This window comes from Clarias gariepinus, chromosome 21, assembly GCF_024256425.1.
Source record: "Clarias gariepinus isolate MV-2021 ecotype Netherlands chromosome 21, CGAR_prim_01v2, whole genome shotgun sequence".
Classification (NCBI taxonomy): domain Eukaryota; kingdom Metazoa; phylum Chordata; class Actinopteri; order Siluriformes; family Clariidae; genus Clarias; species Clarias gariepinus.
The window spans coordinates 20281197-20303816 of NC_071120.1; the positions used below are offsets into that span (position 1 = coordinate 20281197).

Below are 22620 nucleotides of genomic sequence, written 5' to 3' on the forward strand. Positions count from 1 at the left end.
CTTCCAAAAAGGTGTTGTTGAGAAATCTTTGGTTTAACAAAATGTTCTTAGTTTCTAAAAAGGTTTCTGTACAGAACATATATAATCTAGAATTTAGACATTGGACTAATTTTATTATAATCACTTGCTCTGGACCGCTTATCCATGACAAGCCTATCTCAGGGGACCCCAGGCACAAAGCAGAATAACCCCTGGGTGCCAATACATTGCAGGACACACTCATTTACACACACTCACACACACACTATGGGAAATTTGGAAGCTCCAGCAAGTCATTGGACTGTGAGAAGAAAATCGAAGTACCTGTAGAAAACCCACCAAACATGTAACCTCCACATGCACAGACCTGAGGCAGGAATCAAACCCTTGACCCAGACGCGACAGGCCACGGTTTACTAAAAACGTGTATGTCTAAAGCAGGACCTCACTAGTGCTAATGCAGCAGAGCTGTTGCTAACGGCATTATTCTTCCCCTCACTTCATTATGCTCATATACAGTATATTATAACGCCCCATCCGTAGAGGATGCTGTGTTTATCCAAACCAGGTACGTGATGAAGCTGTTGTGTATTCACGTAGCATTGTGTCCCCAAAATAACACGTTCAGAGTACCCTAATTACTGAGCGATCCTAAATGATGTGTAAAGAATCTCAGTTTTTGAATACACTACCAGTCAAAAGTTTGGACACACGTTCTATGGTCTTTCCTGATTTTAGTTCTTTCTAAGACAATGCCGAAGGCAACTGAACTATGCAATGATCTCCCTTGAACAGTTGATTTCTAAGGCTGGTCACTTTAAATGAACTTCTCGTCTGCAGCAGAGGTAAGTTTTGGTCTTGGTTTCCTGGGATGGTCTTCATAAGAGCCAGTTTCGTCATGGTGCTTGATGGGTTTTGCAAATGCATTCGACTATACTGTACTTGCAAGAACTATTTCAGAACAGCTGACCTTTGTATCTTAAAATAACAACTGACTGTTGTTCCTGTTGTTTTTGTCATTACCTGATGCCTTATGTGTTATCTTATAGTTTAAAAAAAAAAATCCAGTATTGTTATTGTAAGGTATTGTCATTTTCTTATATTAACTTCTTGACAATACCTTACAATAACAATAACAATACTGGATTTTTTTCAAAACTATGAAATAACACAACTCTCTTCCTCATACTGTAGATCTGATATTGACGTGTTAAATCATCCTCTGTCTCCTCTTGCATTTGTTCTTCTTGTAAGGTGTTAACGCTCCCACGCTCACCTTCTCGTTCTCTCCATGTCTCTTTCTCTCTCTCTCTTTCCCTCTAACTCGCGCCAACACCTCCTGGTTCCTGGTTTAGGACATTTTACAGTGGTTTATGCTCTTTGTAATCTTTTGCTGGTCATAAACAGAGACCATTCTGACAGACGACATGTTTGTGGGTTTGACCGTGTCTGACTCTCCTGACGGCAGAAAAGCTTATCGAAGCGCAGCGGAATGTAGGAAATAAATCCAACACGTGTGCAAACTTTATACTGGGACTATGGGTACAATATATAACTGTTATCCAACTAACCTGTTGAAAGTAATCTTACTCAAGAAAGTATCTGTGCTTGTGTTTTTCACAACTTTGTTGCATAGCTACGTGCCGTGCAAGAGGAAGAAAACCCTGCAGTGGTTTACCGTATTAGGGTGTGAATGTCATCCTGCTCTGAGTGTTTGCAGCTGTTGCGTGATGCAACACACACACACACACACACACACACACACACACACACACACACACACACACACACACAAATAAAGGCAGAAATCCGGTTTCCTGCCCGTTATGTATATCAGACTGCACACTTATGGTCTAGTTCCAGGTTTATGTTAGGTTTGTAAATGCTGGCAAACCTTCTGCTAATAGTAGATTTCTATCACATACCTCATCGGAAGAAGTGGGTCGCATGAGGGAAACTCGGTCATATTGTCTCCGCAGTAGAGCCCATAGCGCATCCAGACGACCCTGTATATAAAAAAATAATGATAATAATAAAGTATTATTAATAAAGTATTAAATAAAATAAACTACAAAATGCTTCATTGTCAGGTGTTAAGACATGGCGATAATGAGCAAAGCTGCTGCTAATGTGTTAAACTTGGTAAAAATGCTAAAATATTTTTTTCATAGTGTTACGGCTAATTAATCAATTATTATGCAATATTTTAGAATATAGTGAATATTAATAAGATCTAATGAGATGAGCTGGAACGCAGACACGTAGGTTACCGTGTCATAAAATACAAAGGCTTTATACCTTACATAGGCTATCTATGGTCATGGGTGTTTTTTTATAAACATCATATAACATCATATTTTTGTTTTTGTTCTCTATGTATTTGAAAGATGCGACTATAAAAAAATATCTATTTTCATTCCAAAATATACAAATACATAAAGCTGCAAATTAAGAATGTATTCAATTAAGCATTAACTCATTAAATGCACGCAGTCATATGATGTTTAGGTCATATCTCAAATATTCCTCTTCCTAGTCCTTTTCCGTATTTTGCAATACTGAAATGAAAAAAGTTAGTGGTGCTTGTTTTAATGATTCAGTTTTTCTGAATCACCACGACCACAAAGTGCACATTTGCACATTATGTAATGCAATTGTGTATGATATGTATATAAATTGAAGACAGCGGCACCTATATGATCAACCCACCGTGATTGGAGTGTACCATTTAGTTTCAGAGTGATGGTACACAGGAGCAGCCGGTTTGGGCTTTTTGATCGTCGGCTGTTCCACCTCTTCCGGTATTGAAACCACTGCATTCTTGGCCATCTCCAGTCTCGCCCCCTCCTCCGTCGAGCCTTTCTCACCCCAGCGAACCTGAAAATGCCACCGATTGTCTGGGTTATCGCATGTAAATCATAATTCAGCTCTTCCAAAAACAGAATATTTGATCAATGTCAAACGCTTTAATGTCTTTAATACTTTAATTCGTCACATCTGTCACAGTGGTACATCCTCCATTGTGCAAGCAGGGTATGAGTTTAAATTAATGGGCCACACAGTGGGTTAAGCCAGTACAATATAAAACAGCTTTTGAGCATCACCTCTGGATATCCTGAAGAGTTTCAAGAACAAAAAAATAAATAAATAAAAAATATAAGACGATCTCTTAATGAATAAAATATTTCCCATGCCACAGGTCTCCCTAGCTGCTTTAGATTTTGCTTTAGAAAGAAGACCAGTTGATCTTAGGCACACCTCTCCCCAGGTCCACGGAATTGTTTCAGAAATGGAGATGGGGCTGTCGAGATGAATAAAAGCTTTGTGCATTAAAGGAACAGAAAGAGCGGTGGTGCTCGGGACGCCATAAGTCTGGCGCTCACTCTCCCCGACTCCTGGGAAAAGTTTACTAAGCTTTTGGAGGGAAATCATAGAGACGCCACCTCTTCATGGGGCTATGGAGAAAGAGTAGCAGAGCATGGCAAGCACCTCTTAAAATGCCACTTCCTTTTGAGAAGGAGACAGCAGTGAGGAGAGCATTATGGCTGAACAACAGGGACTGACAAGATGGGCGTCTGCGAGATGAATTCATTAAGCTAGCGCAGCGTATCTTGATCCTTTATCATCAAGATAAGTTGAGGGAATGGGACGTGGCAGAAGCCTGTCATCTTAAAGGCGTCAGTCAAGGTGTCCTAGATCTAAAAAGACTTTTATTGAAAACTTCAAGGCTCTGGTGCTTTTAAATGGATCAAATTAATATAATGCATATAAAAACACTTCTCTCTTTCTCTCGCTATATATAAGTTTAAAAAAAAAAAAACAATATAGTAAAATTTTATGCGAAATTATTCCTTACATCTAAAATCTAAAATGCTATCTGATGTCCAGGGGTACAAAACTTCTTGAGTTTAATTTTAAGCATGAAAAACCTTGCATTTTGCATGATGCAAATGAGTCACCCTGCACACAGTAACATGCACTTCTCTTCCTCTTTCATATTTATTTGAAAAAAGAAGAAAAAAAATGTTGAGGAAACGGAAAGTATACTGATGATTTAATTCAGTGTGTTACTAAGAGTATCCACCTTCAAAACCAGGTGTGGGGTTGGGATTATGTGTTCTTCAAGTTCAGTAAACAGAAAATACTCTTTTTTTTCTTTCTTTCTTCCTTTTTTCTTTCTTTCTTTCTTTCTTTCTTTCTTTCTTTCTTTTCATTAGTTTGTCATGAAAACTAATTAAAAATCAAATGGCATTTTGGAACAATCATACTGTTTACTTGTTCTGACCCAAGAGTCCTAATTTGATGACAGCTTTGTTTATTAGCGCATCATCTTCATCACTGAATCTGCAGGTCCTTTTGATTTCTGAGGTTTCCCAGAGCTAAGGGGTTGACTCACTTCACTACTTCACATTTCACAGACATTTCAAACCCAGGTGAATTATGCATGATGAACCAACTCTTAGTAAACTTGTTCTAAACTCTTAGAACATTGCCACAAGTTCACTAAGTTGCATTAAGTTCTGTTATGAATTGGCACATAAATAGAACAAAATGATTTATTTGTTTGTTTGTTTGTTTGTTTATTAATTTATTTACCTCCATGCGTTTGATACCCCCAGCTCCTCTTCCTCCGTAATACGAGGCATCCACGGTTGGCCATTTCTTCTTAGCAAGTGGGCTTTCCTCCGGTTGCTTAAAAAAGAGAGCATTACTTTTAAGGCTTACGTCATAACCAAACATACATACCACATAATTAATGAATTATTGAAAAAATTAGATCAGGGATATTATATTTTTATACTAACAGGTGGTGGAGGAGGAGGAGGTGTTTGAGGAGGCGGGTCTTTAATAACCTGAAAAAAAAAATGAACAACAGTTTAATTATTTTCATGTTTATTTCATTATTTTCACAACCGAAAATAATGAAATAAACCATCAAGCCTAATGAATATGTTCAGCATGCAGAAACATTGTTCTTAGTTCCCCGCACAGACTCAGAGGAACAGATTTACAATCGAACAACTGGAGCCCAGCACCTCCCGGTACATTTGATTGCATTGCTGCGCTTGTAAACCAACACAGCGGGCCCCTGGTGCAAAATAAAGAAAAGCTCAAAATCAACTTGTTGACAGGGGAGTCTTTGGGGTGAGCATGGCAGCCCGTTTATCTCTTAATTAATTGGATGAGGTTCAGCGCTCCCCAGCAATCCCCCAATCATAAAGTCCTAAGGAGTTAATTAGCTCCAATGATATGCAGAAGGGAGGCTCAGGCTGCACTCCAGACCCCATCTAGTAGAAGAGTGCCTCATCCCCAGTGAAAGAAAGAATCACGTGTGCGCGCACAAACACATACACACTTCCTGTCAGAGCGAACAGGAAAAGGTCTTTCTGCAGCATTGTTAGTGACATTTCATCGTAACTGCCAAGGCCAAAGCCCGGTTCAAGGACTAAAAGGTTTTCAGTTTTTGGCACCATGACAACACAAGAAGTGCCGTAAAATAGTTCTTTTTTTTATCACCGAAACTTGCAGCACATATTGGACTCCTGGCAAATATGTGCTTAGCATTTTCCAGCATCTGCACACACCCTCTAAACCAAAAATTAGTCCTTACTCGTGAAAGATGAATAGTCCACCCTTTGGAGGTTATGCATTTAGGAAATTAGTTTTCAGGGGGGAAAAAAATCTTCCCTTATTATTACAAATCATAGGTCAAGCAGCTGTTTCATTCCCATTAAAACCCACAGATACAGTACCATTACTCCAACGTTGTTATTCTATTAATGGAAAATGATCAATTAGACTTAATTAATTGCACTTTGACTGTTGGCAAACCCAGAAACATGTGTTCGTGCATGCCAATAATTGACGTATTTTTAGTGTGAACCTTTGGCTAAAGGATTAACTCTTTTATGAAGTAATTAAGCAGCAGATTTATATTTTCCACAACATATTGTAGGATAAATAAGGCATTATACAAATCACACCCTGGGCTGTCAAATACCTGGTGGACAGATGTGCAACAGATAAAAACCAAAAAAAAAAAGCAACGTTATAATTAAATTTCAAAATCGCTAAATACTTAGCCATCTGACTCTTCCCTGAGTGGCTACAAGCCACTACTGGAAAATCAACCAATCAGGTGTCACCCAGGCAACAACCCCATATGGCTTTGGAATAACTGTCCAATTGAAGTTTCTAATCTGTTTCTGTTCTCTACACATCATGCTTTGTCAAGCTGTTTCCTGGCTTCAACACATCGCAGATGCGGCAGCTAGCACATTTTCAGGGAAAAAAAGAGGCATTAACACGAACTTAACCTATTTATGAAAAAAACATCATTTAATAATAGGAAAAGCCTTGTTATATAGCCATTTCCAAGAGATATAATGCCATTCACATGTAGAGAGCGAAAACTTCTATTATACTGCGATATAGACTTAATTCGGTTACAATACAAATGTTAGAACATTACTTGGCCTTGCATATGCCTGTAAGTCCAAAAATCAAGGCTAACTCACTACACCCACACTCAAACTGACCTCCAATCTGGCAGCGCAGAGTATTCCATGAAAAATGGGAAAAGGAAGGAGGGCGGGGGAGGATGGCTTGATGCTTCTGAACATATCTGATTGCTGAAAATCTGGCAGGGCTGAGTTTAAATATTAACAAAGCACACATGGCCCTTCTCTTCTGCCGGAGGTCCCTGATGGAGGGGAGCAGCAGCTCCTCGCCTAAGACAAGCAGAGCCTGGTCCAGACATGCTGCAGGGGGTTTACATTTTAATGCCTTTGTTGGTTTTCCAAAATATGCTTCCATCTCATTCTGGATGAGCTCCCACCAGGTTCTCAAAGAGAGGTGGCGCATATCATTTTGAGCTGCTGCTGTGATGCCGATTGCTATAGTTCCACATCGCACCATCTGTATAGTTTCCTGCTAAAGTGTTGCTGATTTGCTTTTATGGGGTTTAAAGTTTCCTCCAAGTATTGGATATGGTTGCTATAACATAGCACAGCTAAGCTAAATTCTGAGTTGTGATTAATGAGAAGGAATTGATTATTTTTCAACAACAGCATGATTCTGATAGTAATCATAGGATTTGCACTTTTTTTTCCTGTAACAAGCTATTTTTTTTATTTATGTTGTAAGCTTCAAGACAAAGTGAGGGAAGTTACCTGCCAACATGACAAACCTCTACAAAACCTGGTCTACACAATACGCAATATATAACCCATTTTGAAAGACGTCACATGGCAATTTCCAGGTTAAAAGCGCTATGTGTTAGTTGTATTTCAGTTTGTTTAATACATCCGATCAGAACAGGTTAAAAACATGAGATCATTAGAATTAAATCATTAGTTTTGGAAATGATGTCATGAGTACACTAATTCACTGACAAGAAAAATCCCGGATGTTGGGCAAGGTTCCGTTTCTTGCATCGTCACACCTACCCATTGTTTCAGTTTAACTGTGGCAGGGTTTTTACCACACAACCAAAGATGGGTGCAGAGGTTGAGAAGCATAGCCACAAGTGGCCTACTTAAACCAAACAATCTCGACTTGAATGTTTCATTTTCTTCACAGCAAACATCCAACCGAGAAACATTCATGCTGTGTGCTAACTTTAAAGGAACGAAGAGCTGATCAGAATATTAAACAGGACCTTACAGAGAGAAGGCTAACAGGAGGCCACATGGTAAATGAGAAGTGATAATAATTGAAAAGACTCTGTGGGGAAAATCACTGTTTAAAGCTTTGTCATGAAGAGAAGTGGTATTGCCCAGACGAAATTGTGTTCAAGTGATATTGATACACTCACCACGGTGCAGCAGAGAGGCCAGAACCACCACATAAGAGCCAGAGCAACAAGGAGCAGCAGGACCAGGAATATAATGGCTACGATCGAACCATCCGACTGAGAATAGAAAAAATACCTCTTAGTGCCAATTTAAATTTCATGATTTAAAAAAAATAAATAAAAAAATACAAATAAATAAATATATATATATATATATATATATATATATATATATATATATATTCGCAACCTTTCAAAAACTTACGCAGGATGATGCAGTGATGGTGAAGGGACTTATAACCAAAGGCTTGTCTCGATACAAAATCACAACTTCCATTTGTCTAAGGAAATTCAAAACAATCATCAAGGGCTTGCAGATGGCATACTTTTACTTCACATGAAACAAAAATACTGGATTTTACAATAATAAGATAGAAAAACACATACATTGCGACACTTAAAGAAATAATATTGAGAGTTGATATTGAGAGTATCGTAGTTTTTACATCTTGCTACTACTGTACTCTTTCAGTACTGGTTTTCTTGTGAACATTTTTCTCATTAGATCTTATACAAAAAAATTTAAATAGATAAAACTAAGAATCTTATCAACTATTTACTAAAGAGAAAGCTGGAAGGTTTTATTATGTGATTAAGTGCTTAATGATGAACATAATTGCAATTTCCATATGTCTGTTATAACAGAAATATAGGGAAGTGGAGGTTCAACCGGCTAAGGCTCTAGGATGTTGATTTGGGGATCTAAGGATCTAGGTTTGAGCCCTGCCACACCTCATACGTCCCAGCTAATGGGTTGAAGGGTTGTGTCAGGAAGGGAATCCGTGTGCCATGTTGTGTGTGGATCGGATGGTACCATGTGGCGACCCCATGACAGAAGAAGCCAAAGTTTTTTTTTGTTGTCAAATAAAAGAATTATTATCAAGTTGCTACTGAAGATCAACAAGTGAAAAATCTACAGCATGAATACCCTCATTTATTACAATGGGTTTGTGTGACCCATCAAGCTATGTTAAAAAAGACCACGTGTATTCCAGCCAAGCAGAACATCTACAATTATATGTAATCCCACTTGCTCATACTTTTTTTGTTATTAGATGGTAATGTAATTCACAAATTTATAGCATTTACCCCAGAATTTTGTTTAGTGTGGCATTCAAACATTCTTTTGAATTGGCTGTACATGTAAATTGCTTCAGCAGCTTCCAGGAATTCTTTAAAAGGTTCTTGCATGTTAACTAGACGCGTTTACTGAATGGAACAGAGGAGAGGCTAATTTAGCTGACATACTCGATACATGCAAATTATTAGGCAGACTGCTAATCAAGCTGGATATGTAGACGCTGAATAGGAGAGTAGCTCCAAATGTGTCCAATCAAATCCATGGAGACAGAATCTTCTGGCAAATATCTTTCTCAGATGTTTAATTACCAATCTTTCTCCCTACATATCAGTATCCTGGATCTAAATTTTGAAGAAAGACCTAAACCTAAGAAGTTAGGTTTGATATTTCAAGGTATATCCAGTATTGAAGGAAACCTGGTTGGCACATCTCCACATGTGCAAGATGTTGAGTACGGTAAAGATGACCAAGTGTGAAGTTCATGCGAAGGTTTGAAATTAGAAAGCAGAAATTTATATTACCTTTATTATACAATTAGAATTGAATTTAACAAATTTCTCCAAAATTTGGCTATGGAAAGCAGAGCAAAAGGTGCAAGGATTGTGGTGTTGATAATGGCTGGGTTGTTGCTCTTCTTCCGGTTGCTCCCATTAGGGGTCACCACAGCTGCTTAACAGGTCCACATATTTTGATTTAGCACAGGTTTCTATGCCAGATACCCTTTCAGACAAAACTCATTCACAGAGAAAAAGACACAAATGCAAGTCTGTTTTCAGGCTAGTTTCTTTTTTTTTTGTCTTTTGTGCATGTGTTTTAAATGGCAGCAGTTGTGGAACTGCGGCCAGGGTCAATCCGAGTTTCTCATTTTTTCAATTCAATCGTGAACTACAAGGGCCCTGAGTATTGCACAAAGCCCTAGCTATACTGTACACTGCTTCAAGATCCAGCTCATTTACAAACATGTTGAATTGTTTGACACTAATCGTTAATGACCTGTTTGAATATATATGATCCATTTTAAAATTTAAATTAAGAAAAAAAAAACATAAAAAGAAAAATAACTGAATAAAAAATATTTTAATTGTTGTGTTAAAAGGCTAACAACAATCATACAGGGGAGGGGGAGAGAGAGAGAGAGACTGAGAGAGAAGAGCAAACAGGGACTGCTCCTATACTTGAAGATGCAGGTGGTATGTGAATACGCTTGTCAGGGCATGGTGAATTATTTAAATTGGAGCATAGAAAAGGGAATCGCTGCATCTGTCGCACATCCTTTTAAAGCCCTCTGCCAGATGTGTTTACTCGCCGCCTGTAGCAGCTAACTACTTAATGGGGCATAGTCGCAAAGCCAAAAGTTAATTAAGCAAACCCTTTAAATAGTGATCACATACAGAGGTTTCAGTGTTATAACATGCTGCATTATATGCACAAGTCTCAGCATAAGCTCACAGGCTCATTTCCACATTACAGGCATGGGACTCCTACTCACTGTCATGTGGCATTGTGGTGGAGAAGGAGAAGATTTAGTTAGCAATATGTAATTTTCTTGTGCATTCAAGTTTCCAGACAAATGTGTCATTTGTTGGAAAGATGTCCACATGACAAACAAAAAATAAAATAGTGCAGCTTATTAACTAATACTCCCACTACACCCACATCATTCATCTCTACCATTGACTTTTGAATACTTACTGTCCAGCATACTCGAGCTCTGGAGCAGGACACAGCACATAGTCATTCATCACTGAGGTTGCTTTTTTATCTGGAAAATAAATGTTAGAAATGTTACATTACATCCCCGAACTATCCAAACAAAAACCTCAATATACAGTATGTGTATCATATTATATTATTAATGACTGTAAACAAGTTCAGTAGAACTTCTGATGAGATCAGAGCTGACCACAGACCAGTGCCAGGATGTGTAGGATTTTTCCATAAAATCAATTTCAATACACAGTTTAGAAACTTACAATATCTAACATGCATTGGTTTCATGTAAAACCAAGACAGATTTACTCAATAGAATGGGAGGTGTAGAAATGACGATACTATACTATACTATACTATACTATACTATACTATACTATACTATACTATACTATACTATAGGATACTATACTATGCTATACTGTGCTATACTATGCTATACTATATTATACTATACTATATTATGCTACTGTACAGTATACTATAGGATACTATACTGTACTATACTATATTATATTATGCTCTACTATAGGATACTATACTACACAATACTATACTATATTATGCTATACTATAGGATACTATACTTTACTATACTATATTATGCTCTACTATAGGATACTATACTACACAATACTATACTATATTATGCTATACTATAGGATACTATACTGTACTATACTATACTATGCTCTACTATAGGATACTATACTACACAATACTATACTATATTATGCTATACTATAGGATACTATACTGTACTATACTATACTATGCTCTACTATAGGATACTGTACTACACTACACTATACTATATTATACCATAGTATATTATGCTATACTATAGGATACTATACTGTACTGTACTATACTATACTATACTATACTATACTATACTATACTATACTATACTATACCTAATTCAACTATACTTTCTCCAGTTTACATTTGGCCTATAACAAAGTTAATGGTAGAGTGATGTAGATTTATTAGCATGACCAAATAATGGAAGACTTTTTTTTATCAGTAGTACGCAGGCATGTGGAAAAATGTGTGAATGAAGTGAGTGAAGCTGTCATATGTCTCTGCTGCTAGAACAGCACACACAATATGTTATCTCATGGTTAAACATATCAAGATAAAATTCAGCAAACACTAATACCTTGGTGGTTTAGTTGTTAAGGTAACAATTAAAATTTGATACTAAAAATTATTTTGAATGGGACTATGGCTATTTTCAGTCATACAACTGTACATGTCGTGTATTAGGGCATTAAAGGAGGTTATTCATTCGTTTATCCATTTATTCATTTTCTATCCTGTACAGGGCTGCAGGAGCATATCCCATGAGGCACACACTTTGGGTACACCCTGAACAGGGTACCAATTCATCCCATGACGCACAATACAGGCAATTTGGGAACACCAATTAGCCGAATCTTCATGTCTTTGAACTGTGGAAAGAAACCAGAGTACGTGGAGGAAACCCTTTAAGCATGGGGAGAACATAAAAACAGACCAGAGGCAAAAATCGAACCCTGACCCTCCAGGTTAGGCTAATTGGCATTACCAAATTGCCCATCATGTGTGAATGAGTGTGTGAGTGTGTGTATGTGTGTGTGCCCTGCGATGGATTGCACCCTGTCCCTAAATACAGGATAAAGCGGTATAGACGATAAGTGCGTGAGTAAGTGAGTGAGTAATTAATACTGGCTTAGTGGCTAGCACCTTCGGGGTTGGGATTTTGCCTCCAATCCATGTGCAAGGAGTTTGTATGTTCTTCTGGGGGTTTCCTCCAGGTGTTCCAGTTTCCCCAACAGTCCAAGGACACGCACTGTAGATTGATTTGCCAGAAGTGTATGATTAATTGATAGAGTGCGTGTGCATGCCTGGAGGTTGGGGACCTCAGCAATGTAACTTCACCTCATGGCCATAACCAGTAGTGTGAAGTCATGGGTGATTGCAGCAAACAACATTGTGCACAATGTTGGCTTGACTAGATGGATTAAATTACGATGTACTGCATTTAGCATAGCTTAGTCTCCCTCCTGAAAATGGGTCAAGTTGCACTCATTAGGTTTTTAGTGATGGGTTAACACAGATAATTGGGAGAGTCTGTACTTACCGAAAGTCTTACCGTCCAGCACGAAGCTGCATGAGACATCTTTGTCTCTTCCTTGCAAAAATCCATTCCCCCGGAGGACCACTTCGAAAGACTCTGTGGTATGTTAACCAGATGAGAACATAATGAGAAGCACACCTGGGAGCTGACCACACAAAGCAGTCATGCACGCACACGTAAACACACGTGCACGTCAGTAGAAATAGGAAGACTTGAAATACTCACGATTCACACAGACACTGGACGGATCTATTGATAAGATCTCTGTGCATGACTGCTTCAGGATCTGTAAGGCGATAAAGACCAAGACCTTGATCATTTTTTCACCTCTGCACATCTAATAGGGCTTTGGCATTGCTCATGCTAAGCACTATATGGATCAATGAAAAGACTGTCACATACACTGCAGCAAAGAAAGGCTGTCGGCTGTTATGGAAAAATGATATGCTACCATCGGCCATCTTCGCGCTCTATTAGAGACTCCAGGCTGACATTACCATATAAAAAGGCCCGTGTGATCCTACAGTCACCTCTCGTATCATCCGTATAAATCAGCGGTGGACAAACTATGCAAATCTCCATACACGACCGGCAAAAAGACAATATTAACCGAAATATATGGTGTTTGCAATGAGCGGCTCTGGAGATGAGGCTTCAGTCTGAAGTGCTGGGAGAGTATAAAAAGAGCTGATTAAATATGACATATGATAAACAATCCCATCATTAGAAGAGGGAAGTAAACATCATCTATCCTTGACGAGGGGGGATCCTAAAGATACCGCAGTTACTCTATTATCTACAACTCTCCGGTGCGATATCAAAAAGGGGGTTGCGGAGTTCATTTCTCGAGTTTGACATGTATACAAGTTTAGCCGTTGATGAAAGAATTAAGCTGTTCGCATTGCCTGAGGAAAGGCCTGAAAACAAGATGATGTCTCGAATGGAAGTCTGTCCAAATAGACACTGATAGGCATGATAGGCTGTTATTTTAGGTGAGGTCATATTTACTGCCAGCAATAAAACGGCAGTGCTCACTAAGAGCATTCTACCACTGTTCCAATAGAAACAGAAGACTCTAACAAGTTAAAACGCTGAGTCTGCGAAAGCAAAGTAACATTCCCAGTCAATGATGCACTGAAGTGTCGTATATTTACTACTACATGTATATAGGAAAGATGGACTGATCCAGTGGACATTGGAATGTAAATAATAGGACCCCATCAGCATTATTAAATGCATTGAGTGAAAAGTAATATCTGCAAAAATCACAGCTAAGTCTACTTTAGGCTCTCACAGCAAAGCTGCACAGATGATCTCAAATCCTAGCAATCTGAGCACTGAGTATCATGAGCACAACAAGCCCAACCTCCAGCATTACTAATCACTGGAGAATGCCTGTTTTGCAAGGCTCATACTTTCCTCTGGCCAAGTCGGCTTGACCAGCAGTTGATAGGATATGATAGACGTATGTGTGTATGTGTGATAAATATATCGTTGTATATAGCTCAAGCATGCATTTCATCTAACTATTATTATATAAGTGCCTTGCATAACTATTGACTTGCATAAACTTTCATAATATATAATGCTTTAACCAGTTATGGATTGACCTGGGATCCAAAATTAGATCCAAAAATTTAGCAAAGTAGAAAAAACAAACTGTGGCTTTTTAAAAGACCATTAATAATAATACCAATGCTACTAATAAAATATGAAAATAAATTACTAATTAAATATAATTTCAGATTGTAATGCATGAACAAACATGGTTCAGATTTTTTTTTTTAACAAAACACACTTTTCCAGGTCAAATTCTGCACTTGCATGATATTTCGGCAAATGATTATAAATGACATACTGTAACTTGCACAAAGCAACATACCGAATTAACTATTCCTTTAAGAGCCTGGAAGCCGTCTTCCACAGGGAAGACTTGATTAATACTATCCGCGACAACAGCCAGCTGTGGACAGAAAGTTAAACAGTGAGCATGAATGACCTTTTATAAACAGAAACATTGGTTATGGCAACAACAACAACAAAAACATTCCCCTCCAATAACTTTTTCATCTCATCTTCACACATGAAGAAAGAACAGTGGTTGTACTGTATAAGGAACTGAACAAAGATTGGTACTCAGAAAAAAATAAGTATATTCAAATCAAGAAGTTCTTGTTAAAATTATAACTGCATGATCATCTTCATAAGTTTGTAAAAAACATCATATATAAACAGAAAGGGCTAGGGCACAATATTACAGAAGGGAAAACTTTAAAATGGGTGCATTCAAAAACAACAACAATGATAAAATAATAATAATAATAATAATAATAATAATAATAATATCCGAACTTTATTTACCTGATCTTTGTCAAAGTCCTTAACTCCAACGCAATATACGCGAGCTCCATACTCTCTTGATTTATCTGCCTGCAAGAGAAAACAGTTAATTGGTATCACATCCTACTACTGTACATCACCACTACAATCATTGTCACAGCAACAAACCTATCCTTACCTCTGTTTTAGTAAGATCAAGGACATATGGTTGAAGCTTGCCATCTGTCAATGCAATTATGATGCTTGAAGACTTTGTGGTTTGCGTTTTCATCTGCTCATTTGCCTTAAGACAAGAATATATAAGTGTACAATATATAGTTTATATATATACAGTACACACACATACAACTTGATAATACGCAAGACTCACTAAAATATTACAAAACCAGCAATGGCCGCTCAGTGGTAGGGTGTTGATATAAAGCCAACAAGATTGTGTCGCAAAATAGAGAAACATTTTCTTATCGCTTATCTGGAATTTGAGTAAAACTAGTTGAGTTTAAATTCTAAATGCACTACTGTGAAATAGCCTATTACATCAAGTGAAAATCTGTTTTTTTTCTTTATATTTCAAATCTCACACTTTACTGACATCTGAGATTTATTTGTAATATACTGTATATAGCAGGATACTGTACTGAAACTTATACTCGACATGTGAGACATGCAATATATTTCTAGTCCAATTTACACAAATACTTATCAGTCAGAAGAGTAAATATCCTTGTTTACCTGTATAATTCCTTCATGCATGTATGTATCACCTGCAGGTTTTACATCTTTTAGTTTCTGTAGACCTTCATCTATCTTTGCTCTAAATTGCATAAACATATGAAGGCAGTGATTAATTGGAATTTGAATGTAAAAGTGAAAATGCTTAATTTCATAATAAACCATATCTTATATATCCAATGACTATTCAAAAGAACTATAGCACATTTTGGTTTACAGAATAGTTTTTCAAACAGAACTGTACCTTTGTCCAGTGAGAGGCAAAATTACGCTTGCTTTCGTCGAGAAAACAATAAAAGACACCTTCATATTGGGGCTGAAATGGAAAAAAAAACATAATTTACATAAATAAAAAAAAAGGTCTGTCTGTACATTAGGTCAAAACTCGCTCTTTTAATATCTTTACGTTTCATACATCGGAGGACCTGAAACCAGTCTCAGAAGAATTTCTGTCTATCTGTCTGTCCAGTCAGATTTGTCACAGCACATCACTCAACAGAGCCAATCAACATCATAATGTAGGTTACTGTGTATCGACAGAGTATGTGGAAGACACAGAAATCACCATAATGCACCTACAAGCCGTCACAATCATCTCAAAACACAAATGAAAGTGCGAAATAAAATGGCTTACTCCCAAAAAAGGCAAAAAGATTATGAAAACTGAACCTTCAAAAATGAATGAACAGATCAATGAATGTTTATTCTTCATGCAGGAAGTTTAAAACCAGTTTGTTTCATACGTATGTTCTGAAACCATGTTGCTAAATAAAGGCACTTAGGTAAAGCACCACTATGAGATAAAACATGGGTCAATGTTATAAACAGCTACGTGCACCAATAGATATTTATTTGGAAATCGAACCTGAATATTTTCCTGGGATTTCTGATATTTTCTCAGCTGAAATACTGTAACAGCGCTGAAATGGTATCAGTGAATTTTAACACGCTGAAGTCATTTTAAGGCAAAATGGCGTATGATACTTAACTCTGTTTTTTTTGTATTAATAAATTAGGTAAAAAGTTCTAGTTTATATATAATATGCAATTTTAAAATACTTCAGCTTAACTAGGGGCAAAACAAGCTAAACAGATTGATTAAACTCTATATAAATTCTAAATAATTGAAACTTTAGTCAAGCATATATACTTTTATAGTGTAACATTAGGTTATAGTAATATTTATTAACATTCACTTATGATTGCTCCAACGAATTGGCACCTTGTATACCCTGGGTGTACCCCGCCTCGTGCCCTAAGTCTACTGAGATAGGCTCCAGGCCCCCCGCCACCCTAAATACAGGATAAAGCAGTATAGATGATGAGTGATTGCGTAAGATGATTGCTCCACTTCAAAGTAACCCAAACAGAACAGGTTGGTTTAAAGGGTTTATAAGAAATATATTCCCATATACTGCCTAAAATGTAGTGAATTATAAAATTATATAATTATTTAAGTAATTTGGCCTAAAAATAATGCCGGCCCCCAGTTTTCTGTCACGTCAACACATAAACACAGCTTAAGATCTTGCAAGTCTCAACAGAGGTATGCTATGAATAAGATGCCTGTATGGCCGTCTAATAAAAGGATGTGACATAGTTGTAAAAATTCCCTCAGGAAGAAGAAGTGATTAATCAAAAACATGTTGAGTGACTCACCCTGCACTCAGCACATCCAAAACATGACTGCTTTTTAAAAGAAAAAAAAATGATGTATATCCAAGTGGTGCCTCATAAATAAAGCCCACAACTTCATGTTGCATTCTTGCTCTGCATTATATGTTCCTTTTATCATTTTTAGATGCGAGTGAGACAAGAATAAACAATATCATTTTGCGTACAAGGTACCGATTATTGACCTAGTACGTCAAGCAGTTGGTCTTTTTCTCAACCTTCTGTCACTAAATCTAATACAGAACTGAAACATGTTGGGTTTCAGACCTCACAGCTAGTCAGGTCTCAGGACTCATGAGCATAAGGAGAGGTGCCGCTTTTTCACACTTCGCTGACACGTTCAACCTGCAATCATCCCCCACATGAGATTATTCATGAAAACAGAGCCAATATGCTCAACTAGGCAACCTCTACTAAAAAAACATCAATCATCGTTTTCCATATTTCAGCTTGCGATGAAGTCACGGACGCGTGAGGAATGTACTGTCAAGTTAAGCAAGTTTAAAGTTGAGTCACTGAGTCCAGACTTCAAATCAACTCTCAGCAGGATTGTTGGGTCTTCTATCGTACAATACTGAAGCGACTAGGGATCTCCTAGCTAATCCTCTTTGGACTAATGATTTAATTAACGTTTGATACAGCTGGTCTATCTAACACTGAACAAAGAAACAACGAGGGAGTGAGAGAGAGAGAGAGAGAGAGAGAGAGAGAGAGAGGGAGAGAGAGAGAGAGTGCAGGAACAGGAAAAGGGCCAGCAGATTCCACATGGTGCAACAGAAGAGTGTCAAAGTCAAGAGCAGACTGTGCTGGTCTACTCTCGCGCGCCATTCCTTAAAGTACATTCTCTGCCTCTCCTCCCGTTATGTGTGAGGGATAAGTGTGGCGTTGGAAGGTTTTGGTGCAAATGGCCATTCTCGCAGCCCAGAAGACTGAGCCTCCCTGCCACCCACTCCCACCTGCTCCCTTTGCTATTTTCTCAAGCAGACTGCTTTCTTCTGGCTAGGTCGCTACCGTCTGTACTGGCACATACATTGAGTCAACGTTACGTAAGTTCAACATTCATCAGGCCTTTTTTTTTCATTTTTTCATTTTATTTTTTTTATTTCATATCTTAAATTCCCCTCCCCCTTTCAGAATCCTTTCCAAGCCGGATGTGTGGTAAGCTGAGCTGAATTGTGCACTTGGTTTCACAGTATAAGGCACTATATTTAATTAGTGTGCTATGAACTTACAAGAAATAAAGAACTGATTACCTCACAAATCGTTCTACAAGGTTGTGTACAAACTCATAGATCTGTACCCAATCTTGTGCGACACTTCCTGACCTGTATAAAAAAAAAGGGAGCACAGTGTTAATACAGAACATAGAAATGTTGGTTAAATGTATGTGTGAGGTGATAAACCACAATGAGCATCCTGAACAGTTCATCTAGTTATATATTCAGCATGTCTCTAGAACTGTAATGGAAAAAACAAAACAGTTGAACTTGTAATCCTAAGAAATAAAGGAATGTAATGTGTTTGATGTGGTTAAGTGTGCTTGCTGACTCAGTCGAGGTTTATTTGCTAACTCTAAAAAAAGAATAAAAAGATGAAAATAATATATTTATATATTCATACAAACAGTCTGGTTGTCCCACCAGTGAAAATTCCATCATGGTAAAAAAAAAAACTCATATGGAGTCATATTCAGGTATTAAAGTAAAACTACTGCACATTTTATGTGAGTTCTTCAAATCAAATTACAATAGAGTAGAAATGTAACACCATTAACCATGATGCAGCATTATCCAAACCGTATAAACTATGACATTTATCTAATAGCTACCAGGTCGTTGAGGCAGCGATTGCAGGACATGCCGAGTCCATAAAACTGCGTCCGGTGTACGGGAAGCTCTTTAGAGCGTGCTAATGGGAGAATTTAAACACGTGTGAACAATTTTGATTTTGAGTTTTTAAATAGAGCAAAGACTAAATCTTTTTATTCATCTTGTAATTTCCCTGATGTTAGGGTGGTGGCCAACCAGCATTTCTTCAAAGATAAGGAAATAAGGATAATCATTAAATCAAACAAGTGAGAGAATAACAAATTCCTCAAAGCTATATCTCACCAAAGGAGTTTCTGCAAAATGTGTAGTAGGAGTAGCTCAAGGCAACTTGATTTATATCTTAATTTTGAACTGTTTTCAACAAAAACATAATCAAAAATGTCGTTCAGGGAGGAATTTATAGAAGGAGAAAAACTGTTACATCTCTGTAAATTGTTGAAACTGGCCAGTTATTAGTCATTGCCAGTAAGCAATGTTTTGTATTTAGCTCCAGACCAGAATAGCACTGGTTTAGATGGTTGGATTGTTTTGTTAGAGATTGTTTGTTAGAGCAAACTGTTTTCTGATATACTTCTCTAGAAAAAGCAAACAGGGCTAAAGGACTTGCTCAACCTCCCACAATGTTAGCCTGGGGAAACCACCAACCTTCCGGTCAGTAACCATATCAATAAGTCTTAACCCACTGAGTTATCACTGCACAGGATGAATGGAGAAAGTCTGCAAGTTATGTTATTTTGTTCATTTAAGTGCTGGAAACATCTTTACATCTTTACGTTCTTTTAGACTATTGTCCTGCTTAAATAAATGATTGATTTTTAATGAATAAAAAAAAGAAAAGTTTCAGGCCTCTATACTGTTAACTTGGACATCTGTTTGATTGTGTTCATAATAAAATCTCTGCTAAATGTGATTGAGAACCACTAACCACTAACAAACAAATTGTGTTTTGGTTGTTTTTACTCGTACGATCCAGTTTCACCCAGAGGAGGATGGGTTCCTAGTTCCTCTGAAGATGTGTTGCTATCATCACAGAGGTTTTCCTTCCTCCTTGTACCACAGAGTTACACAGAAGATGTCTAGATCTGAATCTACCATGCAAGGCATGCAAGAACTAAATAAAGGCCCCTAGTTTTATTATACAATGTTATCACCAACATGTTCTGACATTATTATGACTACAATTTGTTAGTAGTTGTGTTTGTATTTTGGTCCATCCATGAGCCATCCGGGCAACAGATACTCCCCACCCTGGAGATTTCCTTAATTTGTGCGGCAGTTACTCAAGGTTACTCAGGTTGCCAGCATGACGCCTGATTGTCATTCACGCAATACAGGCAAGTTGGGAACGCCAATTAGCCTAACCTGCATGTGTTCAGACTTCTATTTTAATTTCTTTTTTTATCCTAAAATTTAATTTTCTATCGTAATTCTTTTATTCATATTTGTTTCTTATTATAAGTTTTAATTCTCTTTTTTAAGGTCACCGGTGGTCGTATAAGCATTTCACTGCATATCGTACTGTGTATGACTGTGTATGTGACAAATAAAATTTGAATTTGAAACCGGGGGTCAAGGGGTCGCCATGGCAGGCCCTCCATTCTGCACATAACTTGGCACATGTTTAATCGGGCATGGGGCTGGCTCTGCATGCAGGGGCTAGGTTGAAGGGGGTGTGGGCTTAAATCTATTTCCTCAGATCAGCAACCTAGGGAGGAAACTGGAGGAAAACCACCAAGCACTGGGAGAACATGCAAACAGAACACACGAGGCGAGAACATGGAGGTGCAAGGCTATCCACTAATCCACCAGGCTGTGTTACCAATTAGAATTATAATTAGGTTTATTATCATATTATTAGGTTTATAATCATAATTAAGGTCTGAACTGATATATTTTCCCTCAATCGAACAGATTTTGGTGCCTGCATTTCATCCTTAAAACTAGGGGGTGTATATTTACTTCTTGCATGTCTGTAAACATCTGGATTTCTGTAAAGCTCCCTCCTTTGTAACAGAGTAAAACTGAAGTGAACTGAATAAGTATCCGAGGTTCTGTTCATCACACTGGTGTAAACAGAGAGGCAAAAACAAAGCTGTTTCAACAGAACAACAGCTCTGGTGCAGAAAACAGGCGAAATAAAAACCAGAAGAATGAAGTGAGCGTGTACTAACCTGTCCAGCACGAAGTAAAGGTCGTAAGCCCCATGACAGGATGGAGGAGTTTCTGCTCTGAGAGACGAGATGAAGCCGAACAGCAGCAGCGCCGTGACGGCCGCGCTCACATGTTTCAGTACGCAACAAGCTTTCTTTGACATTATTTACCGCTTTGTTGTTGTTTTTTTTGCGAGTTCAGTAGGAATAACACATAAATACTTAAGAAAAAGAAAAAAATCAATCCACCAAAGCGTGTCGTCAATGCAGTGAACAGAGTGAGAAGTGAGGAAGAACAATAGCGGCGCGGTTACATAGAGCAATCTGGCGCAACATGTCCCAAAGAAAAGGAAACAAAGTTAGAAAATCCTTCCCGTCGATGAATAAACATGACGACGTCATTCGTTAGATTGCTTCATCCTTCCGCTATTAACCTGCATATGGTTAAAAAAAAAACTTTAAGCTTGTATACGAGCTCTCTTGCAAAACTTTTATTTCGGAGGAAAGTCCAAAGTCGTGGTGCGCATGTGCGGACAGATGTTGGAAGGAAGGGTTAGGGTGTACACGCAACAGCTGGAGGATGTGGGAGAAACGGTAAAGGTCCTCGCCCCAAAAAACGTTATGAGTTATGAGTTTGTCTACACTTATATTTACACACTTGTATTGTTCCGTACAGATATCCTAATCTGACCCGAAAACTATGAAATTACGCCAATAATAAGATCCTTGCTGATGTCAGTTAAGTGTCTAGTGCAGCCTGAGAGGCAGGAAATTGTGTTATAAAAAAAGAAAAAGAAAAAAACAGAACTGAGAAAGCATGGATTTAAATGAGCTCAACAGATCATACTGGTAGTTGAATTGCGATTTGCATTTTAGAATTTAGAAAATATACAGTATATGTCAAATCCTAATAAAGAAGACATCACTGTCTTGAGATATCAATATCTTGAAAGCAGACAATAAATATAATTATTTATAAAATCTAGTGTATAAATAAAAAATAATGACTTGTTTGATCAATGGTTAATTCTTTTGCCTCAAACCGTTCGATTCTTGCTTCTGGTTTATGGGATTAAAGTTTGCTTTGTGGGTTTCCTCTGGGTAATATGGTTTCCCTCCACAGTCCAAAGACATGTTGTTGGCTGGCT

The 22620-nt window shown here is 37.7% G+C and overlaps 1 protein-coding gene across 1 annotated transcript in view; it reads right to left on the minus strand.

The window, feature by feature from the left end:
- The window catches only part of antxr2a (ANTXR cell adhesion molecule 2a), a 46478-nt gene extending 24555 nt beyond the window's left edge, over positions 1–21923 (minus strand). Inside the window, exons 1-16 of the mRNA XM_053481053.1 lie at positions 21494–21923; positions 18747–18818; positions 16064–16135; positions 15820–15901; positions 15266–15370; positions 15109–15177; positions 14630–14710; positions 12973–13033; positions 12751–12843; positions 10608–10677; positions 8040–8115; positions 7796–7891; positions 4785–4832; positions 4576–4671; positions 2689–2856; positions 1905–1985 (exon numbers count right to left, since the gene is read on the minus strand). Coding sequence (XP_053337028.1) covers positions 1905–1985; positions 2689–2856; positions 4576–4671; positions 4785–4832; positions 7796–7891; positions 8040–8115; positions 10608–10677; positions 12751–12843; positions 12973–13033; positions 14630–14710; positions 15109–15177; positions 15266–15370; positions 15820–15901; positions 16064–16135; positions 18747–18818; positions 21494–21636 — 1413 coding nt within the window. The 5' untranslated portion in view covers positions 21637–21923. The remainder of the gene's footprint in view (positions 1–1904; positions 1986–2688; positions 2857–4575; positions 4672–4784; positions 4833–7795; positions 7892–8039; positions 8116–10607; positions 10678–12750; positions 12844–12972; positions 13034–14629; positions 14711–15108; positions 15178–15265; positions 15371–15819; positions 15902–16063; positions 16136–18746; positions 18819–21493) is intronic.
- Positions 21924–22620: the final 697 nt, after the last annotated feature.